Here is a 10,685-nt window from a genome sequence, read left to right as displayed (position 1 = left end):
ACATTTGATAGATAATAAAGTTTATCATATTATATAAATATGAATTATTCTTTAACCCAATACGTGTTTAAAATCGTGAGAGTTATTTGGGTTTAAAACAAACAATATTTACAGGGTTGTCTCGATTTCCACATGAAAGTTTGTTTGATCTTGTGTTTTTTTATATAAAACCCAAAGTAATATAAAAAAAAATCATTTAATGTTTAATTACTTTTATTAAAGTATTTATTTAATTTTTTTAAAAGGGGAGATGCTATCTTTAAGGTGGTTGAGGATTAAATGCACACAACTATTACTATTTTCATTAAAAAAAAGGTCAACAAATTTATCAGAAAGGATACATATTTATGAACTAAAAATAAAAACAAATCATCATTAAGAAAATGACAAATTCCCTAAAAAAGAAACGTTTCAGAAAACAAAAAAATAAAACCAAATTCTCATTCTGAAAATGCTTTTCTTGATATGATTATTTTCTCCGTTTCCTGCTCACAAAGGAAAGTGGGAACGTGATTGTGAGTTCTGGACGGTTGAGATTTTCCGATCCTCTGAATATGTGTCTGGGCACAGATTCATTTCACTGTGCTCGGTACTATGTATAAAATCTCTCTATGTGAGTGAGTGTGAGACAGAGACATGAATCGAAGCGAGTGAGTTTGTTGAAGAAGATGTACGGGTCGGTGGGTCTTTTCTCGACGCCTCTTCTTGGCTCTTCTTCGACACCTTCGTCAAGAAACCACTACAAAACAGTAAGTTCGAACTTGTCCTAGAAGACCTTGTTTGGCTGTGAGTGAAACGAAATGGAGATAGAAATTTTCGTTATTTTGTTTTTACTGCGTTTTCTCTGCAACCAAACGGGGTGTGATTGTTTAAAAGTTTTGATGTGGATTATGCGTGAGTGCGTAGGTTTTATGCAAATTGAATTACCTAATTAGATTGGTTTTGTTGACTGTTTGCTTAGTGGAAAATAGTTAGGCTCTGTTTCGATTTTGGGAGAATATGGGAAGGGGAAGGAAACTGCTGAAAGTTACTGAAAATGAAAAGTTCTGCAAATCTGGACTAGAATAATCTGATCGAGTCACCTGTATGTTGCTCCAAACAAGAAAAATGGGGTCTCTCTAATGTCCAACTAATTTTGTGTAAACCAATCGAAAATTTTCATTACCAAGGCTTTGGTCCACAATGTTTTCTGAAAACAGTTATCAAAAAATAGTTTTTAAGAATACTTATATAGGTATCAATTATTTTCAGGAACAAAATTCTATTTGGGAACATGGAGAACATTTTTTTATTTTTTGTTTTTTCGGCTTTTTCTCCTTGAAGTTATCATACATTTAGATACAACATGAAAGTTTTTGAAGTCTTTGTCTTTTCAATCGTTGCTCAGAAGACACTATAAGAAGAGTTGGAAACTACTCAAATTTGTTCTAAAAAACAACCTTTTTTCATAACAAATTATGAAGAAACTATTTATATTTTGAAGAAAAACAGTTACCAAATAGGTCCTGTCCTCTTGAGTTTTTTTCTTACAATGGAGGATCCGGTATTACTGTTTTCAGGTTTTTCTGGCATATTATTTTCTGCATTATGCCATTTCATCAGTTATATCTAGAACATGCGTGTCTTTAGATCAAACTTAAGGTACTTATCTGACGGTCTATTTAGGCTCTTATTTACTATTTTTGACAGGTATCAGGAAACAAATATTGCCTTGCTAAACAGCAACCAATTCGAGTAAGCAATGGTCCTAGGTTGCAAAAACTCCTTGGCCATTGCACATTCCATTGCCCATCAAGGAACTCAACATATGGGAAGGTATGTTTGATGTTCTTAGCATAAATTATTGGAATGGAATCTCTTAAGCAAAATTTTGATTTGTATGGGTAGTGCTATCCATCTGATTATAAAGTATGTGGTGTGTTGTTCTTTATTTATCTATTCTTTGGGATTATGTCATTGGTTAGTCTATTATTGCAGTCATTTTCTGTGTAAGATCTAGTACCTCAACATGCTTGATGTTTGGTACACACATACTCGGGGTAGGAGTGTTGAATTCTTCATGTACTATCATCTTGACAAGAATGTTACATTTTCCTTCTTCAATCCCTTAGATCATAAACTAGAAAAAGGAAACCAGAATTCAAAAGACACTCAAACATCTGGATTCATTTAGAACATTAATGTTCTTGTCATGAACGCAAAATGGTTTTTATGGTAATAAAAGAGAGAGATAATGTTCTTTTCACGTAATTGAACAGTATTCTGGTGCATTTTCTTCACTAGGTGAACGGTTCTGCAATCTCAGCTCTCATTACAGATGACAATTCAGCCATGGCAACCATGGGAGAAGACACTGAACATATTGGTATCTTGGACACAGATCCAGGACTGGAACCATTTAAAGATCACTTCAGATATAGAATGAGGAGATATGTAGAGCAGAAAGAGCTTATTGAAAAATATGAAGGAAGTCTTGAGGAATTCGCACAAGGTGATATTTTGGTATCATCAGTGCAAGTACATTATTGCTTTTCTCTTCTACTTTTCATGGAAAATAATGGGATTTACTTCAATATCATGCATTTGTAAATCAACATGGTCTACTGTACATAGGAGATACAGCATCTTCAACAGATACTTCCTTATGTCGATGTGTAGATGAGGCCAGTCACCTGTAAATCAAGATGACTCTGATGATTTGTTTACATGGTCAAATGCATTATTTAGAAAGGCTAGAAGATTTTGTTCATTACTCCCATAGATCTTAATTGCATCATGGATACTTTTCCATGTTGAATGGTTTATCTAATTGTTTGATGTGTGGTTCCTCCATTTTGTAGGTTATTTGAAATTTGGATTTAACAGAGAAGAAGGTGGCATTGTGTACCGTGAGTGGGCCCCTGCTGCACAGTAAGTTTTTAGCTTACAAAATACAAGTTTATGATTTTGTTAGTTGTTATCTTTGTGTTCAGTTAGAAGTCTTATCATATCGCAGGGAAGCTCAAGTTATAGGGGACTTCAATGGATGGGATGGTTCCAACCACAGAATGGAAAGGAATCAGTTCGGTGTTTGGAGCATCAAGATTCCCGACTCTGGGGGAAATCCAGCCATACCTCATAACTCACGAGTAAAGTTCCGATTCAAGCTTGGTGATGGAGTTTGGGTTGATCGAATCCCTGCTTGGATTAGATATGCCACTGTGGACCCCACAGCATTTGCAGCACCATATGATGGTGTGTATTGGGACCCACCGCCTTCAGAAAGGTGCCAATTATTCATCTTCTATGTAACTTCATTCAGATTAAGTGAATATTTTCCGTACAGAGAAAAACAAAACTATTCAAAGGCCTACTACCATAAGGGCCACAATTATTTGAGGCACAATTTAATACTATATTACTTAATTTTCAGTCTAGCAATGACAGTTAAATTGTAAAATGCAGTTTGAGGTTGCTTTCAAAAGGAAAAGAAAAATAAAATAAAAAACCAGATTAGGATTGCTTAGGGAGATCTTACAACTTTCCTATTTTCATCAATACAAGTATTCTTGAATTGCAATAAATGGAATTAAATGCTACATTTTTTATACCCAAATAAACTAAGTGCTACATTAACCTCATCTTTCATTGTTCATGCAGATATCAGTTTAAGTACCCTTGTCCTTCAAAACCCAATGCCCCACGAATATATGAGGCTCATGTTGGAATGAGTAGCTCAGAACCCCGTGTGAATTCATATAGAGAGTTTGCTGATGATATCTTACCTCGTATTCGGGCAAATAACTATAACACAGTTCAATTGATGGCTGTGATGGAGCACTCCTATTATGCGTCATTTGGGTATCATGTTACTAACTTTTTTGCTGTCAGCAGTAGATCTGGAACTCCTGAGGACCTCAAATATTTGATTGATAAAGCCCATAGCTTAGGTTTAAGAGTCTTGATGGATGTTGTTCACAGCCATGCGAGTAACAATGTCACTGATGGCCTCAATGGCTTTGATGTTGGCCAATGCTCACAGGATTCCTACTTCCATACTGGAGATCGAGGCTACCATAAGTTATGGGATAGCAGACTCTTTAACTATGCCAATTGGGAAGTTCTCCGCTTCCTTCTATCCAACTTGAGATGGTGGCTAGAGGAGTTTAAATTTGATGGGTTTAGGTTTGATGGAGTAACTTCAATGCTGTATCATCACCATGGTATCGACATGACATTTACAGGGAATTATAACGAGTATTTCAGTGAGGCAACAGATGTTGATGCTGTAGTTTATTTGATGCTGGCCAATTGTCTGATTCATAATATCTTTCCAGATGCAACTGTAAGTGCCGAAGATGTTTCTGGCATGCCTGGTCTTGGTAGGCCAGTTGCCGAAGGGGGAACTGGTTTTGATTACCGCCTGGCAATGGCCATACCTGATAAGTGGATTGATTACTTGAAGAACAAGAAAGATGAAGAGTGGTCAATGAAGGAAATATCATCAAGCTTGACGAATAGGAGATATGCTGAGAAATGTATATCGTACGCCGAAAGTCATGATCAGGTATTAGATCTTTCCACTTCTGTTGAATATTCATCTTTTAAAGCCCTCTTCCTAGGTCCCTAACTTGGTGAAAGGTTTCAAACTAGAAATGGAAATTTTCTTGCCAGGAAGAATGCCAAAGAGAAAAATGACACTGAAGAATTCTGGAGTTGTATCTTTCTACAATTTTCGATATATGTATGTATTTTCTACAATTTTGGTTCCTTTACCATTGATGCAGGCCCTTGTGGGAGACAAAACTATTGCATTTCTCCTGATGGATAAAGAAATGTATAGTGGCATGTCCTGTTTAACGGATGCTTCTCCTACTATTGACCGAGGGATCTCACTTCACAAGGTTTGTTATATACCTTTTTGAGCAACTTGTTTTCCTTTATATATCAATTGGTACGGTCTCAAGCACAGCCACGAAATCTCACCTTTGTTGTTCAGCCCCTGGCTGTCTGAAGGAGTAGTATAATTGCTTTTTCCACCAGTGTCTGAACTAGTTTATTTTTAGGTATAAAGAACACCTATTGTCAGAAATTTATTGATTCGCATAAGATCTTATGTTTCATCTTTGGATGGATCTTCTACTTCTTGTTTTGTGCTGATTGTTTTATTTTTCTTTTGCAGATGATTCATTTTATAACAATGGCATTGGGAGGTGAGGGCTTTCTTAATTTCATGGGAAATGAGGTAACCATCCAATCCAGGCTCCAACTTAATCCAGCCAAACTCTTGGTGTCAGTACATACCAAGACACAGATATTCTATGATATTGGAGGGTATCACTAAGATACTAGTCACAGGCTTTCCAATAATTTGAGTCCCTAAAAATAAATAAGGATTTTTGCTCAATGAGGTTGATCAGCTCATTTGATTGTATCTTAGGCTAGGTATCATTTTTTTGTACTTAGATCTCAGTTTTTGGTACCTAGGTCTTTTTTCTTTGTACCTAAGTTCCACTTCTTTGTAACCTTTATTCAATGATGCTAGACACATTAAGGACTGAGATTGGATGTTTGGTATGATGCCAAATGGGTGCCTTAGGATCTGTTTGGCTACATTTTCAAAAATAGTTCTGAAAAATTAGGTTTTTAGAATAGTTTTTAAAAACAGTTCGCACTTGTTTGCAAGAACAAAATTCTATAGGGAACTCAAATATGAAAACAGTTTTCTTAGTTTATTCTCCCTGAAAGTAAGGTGCACTTCCCAAAGTATTCTTCGTAATTTCAATTTTGTGTAGAGCACCCTATAAGAAAATTATCTGAAACGACCTTAAACTTTTCCTTGAAACAGTTGTTTTCAGAAAAATTTTCACAGAACCGTTTTCAGTAAAAAAATTGTCAAACGTGTTTTTGAAGTAGAAAATTGTTGTCCATAGCAATTTCCAAAAAAAAAAAAACCCTTAGAATTTTCCATTTAAAAGTGAAGGGAATCATACTAAATGCATGGAAATCAGTTGCCCAAATAAGTTGCTCTCCTCATTGTAACAGTATAAGGAAGTGATTTTCCCATGGAGAAGTTATTGCTGGATTAGCTTTTCAATTTGTCCATGTTTTTTCCATTATTATAATTATTTTCCTAAGTTTGTTATCATCCGTGCTTCTTCTAGTTCGGCCATCCGGAGTGGATTGACTTCCCAAGAGAAGGCAATGATTGGAGTTATGAAAAATGCCGACGCCAATGGGAACTGGTGGATACAGATCACTTGAGATACAAGGTTCAGAATCTCATATTTAGTTGTTTAACATTTGTTAATAGTTTCTCTGCTTTAGATAGTACTTGGTTAGGACATTAGCAAAGCCTACCTCCATCATTATCGATTTCCTTCCCTATAAATATATCATTTGTTGGTCAATATTAACCTACCATTTTAAGTTTGTGCATAGGCCTAATATGGATTGGGCCACATGATATTTGTTTTGTTCTTAATGGCTTAATCAAAATTTACATGGGCCTCCCTTTTATTTCCATATCAGATGTAAAGAAAATTCATGTTGGCTTAATGGCATGGGCTGCAGTAAGACACATGTGATGATGGACCCTGCTCCTTGTGCCTCTCTTACTAGGCATAAGCATCTGTCTGACATGTGTCCTGTTGCATATTTGAATATATATTTTTTTAATTGGGCTTCCATGAGATATTAATTTGATTTTCTTCTTTGTACTTGGAACATGTCCAGTACATGAATGCATTTGACACAGCTATGAATTTGCTGGATGAAAAATTTTCATTCCTTGCATCAACAAAACAGATAGTGAGCAGCACAGATGAAGAAGATAAGGTATAGATGCTCTCTGGTAGTGAGTTATTTTTCAACCAAAAATTTTAGGAGTGGAATACTGATTTCTGTTCTCATATGAGCAATTGAAAAGAAGGTGCGCATTATACTTTAATTCAGTCTGTTATTTTCAGAAGCAGCCATACTTGTGCTGTTCATTGAACTTGAAACAGGAGAGTTGATAGGCCTAATTGATGACCATTTGTGTTGGATCTTCAGTTCCTTATGCAATGATATTATACAAATTATATAAATGATTGAAAAAGATATGAGCTATTCTACCATAATGAGATAAGGGGCACAAATAGAAATATATAACACATATTTTGATACAAAATAAACTGTTTCATATTATTTATCTGGAACTGGATAAGTCCTAAAATTGGTGTGATCCAAGAAACCTGCACCAGATGATTCAATTTCTGTCTGATGTGGGCTTTAAACATGGATTAGAAAATTATCCTCATCAATTATGTTTCTTTTGATGGGGGGGCATTGTGGGGGAGGGTGGATGGGGTTTGGGTTGTATTTGTGATGGGATGGTTGTTAAGGGGCAGTTGGGTTTTAGCTTGTTGCATTGGTAGGATCTAGTAACTAGAGTTGTAGTTAAATTGCCTACAGTAGACTCATTCAATTCTGTTCATTTTTCTTAATGTTGAAAACATTGATCTGTTGTTTCACCTTATAGGTTATTGTCTTTGAGCGTGGAGATCTTGTTTTTGTGTTCAACTTTCATCCAGATAATACATACGACGGGTATGTATGTTTCTATCATATGAGAGGTGTGTGTATGCGTGTATAAATGTGGTTCCATGTAAGATGTATGTCTGAATGGGATTCGTGCAACTAAGTTTCAGACATACTGGATAAGGTTTAATGGTGATAAAAGCATGTGTAAAGTTCTTTACACCACTTGTATTTGAAACATACAGGTACAAAGTTGGGTGCGACTTGCCAGGGAAATATAGAGTTGCACTGGATAGTGATGCTTGTGTATTTGGTGGACAAGGAAGAGTAAGGAATCTCTTGTAAAATTATTTTGCATGTTTCTTTGATGTTCAGAAAATGTTAGGGACGATTAATATTTAGTTTTTTCATTTCACTGCTGGCAATATAAGCTAAAATTCGGAGTCACCCAGGTGGAAAGAATGGCATACTGGCGCTGAAGGATTGAATTCTGTATGGTTTAATGTATCTGTGATTATATGGTCTGAACATGAGGTGGTTGCCTGTTTGACTTTCTGGTTACAAGTTCCATGATATTAGCAGTTTCTTAGAAATTATTTCATTTCTGTGAGCTTTTCTGGTGTCCCTTGAATACATCCACCCAGCAAGAAAGGAAAAAAGGCCAAAACCAGAATCTAGATACATCCCAAAACTTCTTTTATTTGCTTTGGTAGAGAAATCACTTCAAGGGTTCTAGGGTGAGAATGCTTGGATTATCAGTTAAACCCTGTTTCTGCTTAACCGCTGATGTATGTATGAGTTTTTACTTTTTATGAGTTGTTGCCAGTTGCAATGGTCTTCCTGATGATCACCGGAAAATTCCTTATGGCAGGTGGGCAATGATGCAGACCATTTCACATCACCTGAAGGAATACCAGGAGTCCCTGAAACAAATTTCAACAACCGTCCCAATTCCTTCAAAGTACTCTCACCAGCTCGCACATGTGTGGTATGATTCTTCCTTCACTTTCTTCTGGTTTTATTCTTTTTTTGTCCTAACAGAGGAATGATGTACTTGAGGCTTGAGCTTGACTCTATGAATTGTTTAGTTTATACATTCCATATGGTAGATTTTCTGGGCTCTATGATTGTTGCATCACCTTCCATTTCAAAATAATATCCATGATTATTACACCAGATTATGATCATATGATCATTACAGCTTCTAATCTTTCATTCATGATTTTTTTTTTAGGTTTACTACAGAGTTGAAGAAAGTCTAGAAGAAAGCAATGATGATCACAATTCTACTGGTGCCAATGCAACTTTAGTAGCCGATGTGGTTGCTGAGCAGGAGAGTCTTGAGGAACCAGCTTCTGTTAAAGACCATGAGTTCAACCCGAGATCGATTGAAGGTTCAGAAGTAGAAGATGTGGTGGAAGAGGCTACAGATGACTGAGAATCTTTTTCGCTATTTGGATCGAAATGGCAACCTGTTTCTCCCCGCATGTCACCGTGAAATGTAAAGCAATAAATCACGGGATTTTCCTTTTCTGTTTGGGATTTTCTGTTCAATAATGTATGGCCTGTATGCTGGCTGTGTATAAAAAGAATCATAAGATGCTTGTGTACCTGTTGTTTGAGTGCGGAATAAAGTTCCACATACCTTCTATGGGCAATCTCCCAGTCCAATGTAGGCCTGTTACTTGGGTCAGTTGGGTGTCACTTTTCCTCACTGAAAAAATTATTCTTTGAATTGTTTTTGGGCCAGGTTCAGTATCCAAGTGTTGAATCATGAATGTGTTTTTAAATTTAAAAAATATAATATATATATAATTATATCTTTCTGTTTTCATTCTCAAAAAATTCTTTAAATGTGATATATTTATTTCTTAATAATATATATTTTATTTCCTTTAATTTCTCAAAAAAAATTCACACAATTAAATTCTAAATTAAACTACACTTGATAGATATGATTTACTAATTTAAAAAATAATAATAATTTGAAACACAATAGTGACCTAATTAACACCACAATAGATAAAATTTGTTTTAAAATGATTCTATTGTTTTAGAACCATATTTAAAATAAAAATTAAAATTCTTGCTACATAAATGGGCATTAAATCAAACAAAACTTAATATATTGGATTCATTAACAAGTTTATTGATTTTTAAAAAATAATTTCCAACTCAAAAAACAAACCAATGACTATTTGTATTTAATGATCAAAATTGGTACAAAATTACTATATTATTTATCTTTTGTATATAATTGTATTTTAATGAAATTTTATATTAAATAAATAAACTTTAAATCAAATAAGATTTAATGAGTTGAATTTATTAATGAGTTTAATAATTTTAAAAATAATTTGAAAATATACTATAAATAATAGACTAAATGAAGTGATTCTTTTGACTTTTAACGATAATTTGAAATTTAAGTAAATGACCCAAGTAATTATAAATTAAATAAAAATTAGTTCAAATACTCTATTTATAATTGAGTACCAATATATATATATAATTAAAAAACTTCGTTTATTTACATATTAAAAAATTCATTCATTTTAAAAATAAAATATTATTAATTATTTTTTTTTTTAAATCAATTGGCCTTTTAAAAGATGTTAGAATTATATATATATTTTAATAATTAATATATACTAAAATAATATAATCTTTAAGTAAAAAATATGACCATCAATTAAATTTAGGGGGCACCTCACATACGAGAAGAAGCCCCCCTTGATCAATATATCATAGACAAAAATGGTACTAATCATATCTCTAATCTTTGAGAAAATGATATTATATTAGTCATAATTGAGTATTAAATATATGCATATAATTAAAAATTTAGTTTATTTACATATTAAAATTTAAACTTTGTTAATTTACAAGTCTATTTAAATAAAATATTATATATTATTATTAATAATAAAATTTAATTATACTTTTATGAAGATGTTAATATATATAGTATAATTTTCCAATAAAAATGTAATTTATGATTTTATTATAGTCAAACACTACTTTTAAAAAAATAATACAAAAAAAACCTTTTTATTCTTTAATTTAAAAATAATTACTTAAAAACAAGTATTAGAAAATAGGAGAAAACCAGCTCATAGTTCTCAATTGTTTTTTTTTATATTTATGTTCCAATTAAAATGTTTATTTTTAAAAATAATTATTTT

The 10,685-nt window shown here is 33.5% G+C and overlaps 1 protein-coding gene across 2 annotated transcripts; it reads left to right on the top strand.

Moving 5' to 3' along the window:
- Nucleotides 1-471: 471 nt before the first annotated feature.
- Nucleotides 472-9,158, top strand: LOC117906200 (1,4-alpha-glucan-branching enzyme 1, chloroplastic/amyloplastic-like). 2 transcript variants are annotated; one of them, XM_034819176.1, is made up of 14 exons: nucleotides 472-749; nucleotides 1,690-1,815; nucleotides 2,284-2,491; nucleotides 2,841-2,910; nucleotides 2,996-3,265; nucleotides 3,640-4,546; nucleotides 4,767-4,883; nucleotides 5,162-5,224; nucleotides 6,144-6,251; nucleotides 6,715-6,816; nucleotides 7,502-7,569; nucleotides 7,746-7,827; nucleotides 8,372-8,488; nucleotides 8,735-9,158. In XM_034819176.1, exons 1-14 carry the CDS (start codon nucleotides 669-671, stop codon nucleotides 8,936-8,938), a joined length of 2,523 nt encoding a protein of 840 aa, XP_034675067.1. In that variant the 5' UTR covers nucleotides 472-668; the 3' UTR covers nucleotides 8,939-9,158. The 2 variants fall into 2 exon arrangements, with proteins under 2 accessions (XP_034675067.1, XP_034675068.1); XM_034819177.1 differs by having other exon boundaries at nucleotides 662-749; nucleotides 1,666-1,815.
- Nucleotides 9,159-10,685: the final 1,527 nt, after the last annotated feature.

Source organism: Vitis riparia, chromosome 18, assembly GCF_004353265.1.
Source record: "Vitis riparia cultivar Riparia Gloire de Montpellier isolate 1030 chromosome 18, EGFV_Vit.rip_1.0, whole genome shotgun sequence".
NCBI lineage: Eukaryota > Viridiplantae > Streptophyta > Magnoliopsida > Vitales > Vitaceae > Vitis > Vitis riparia.
The sequence above is the reverse complement of the archived record's forward strand: the minus strand, read 5'-3'. Positions and strand labels throughout refer to the sequence as shown.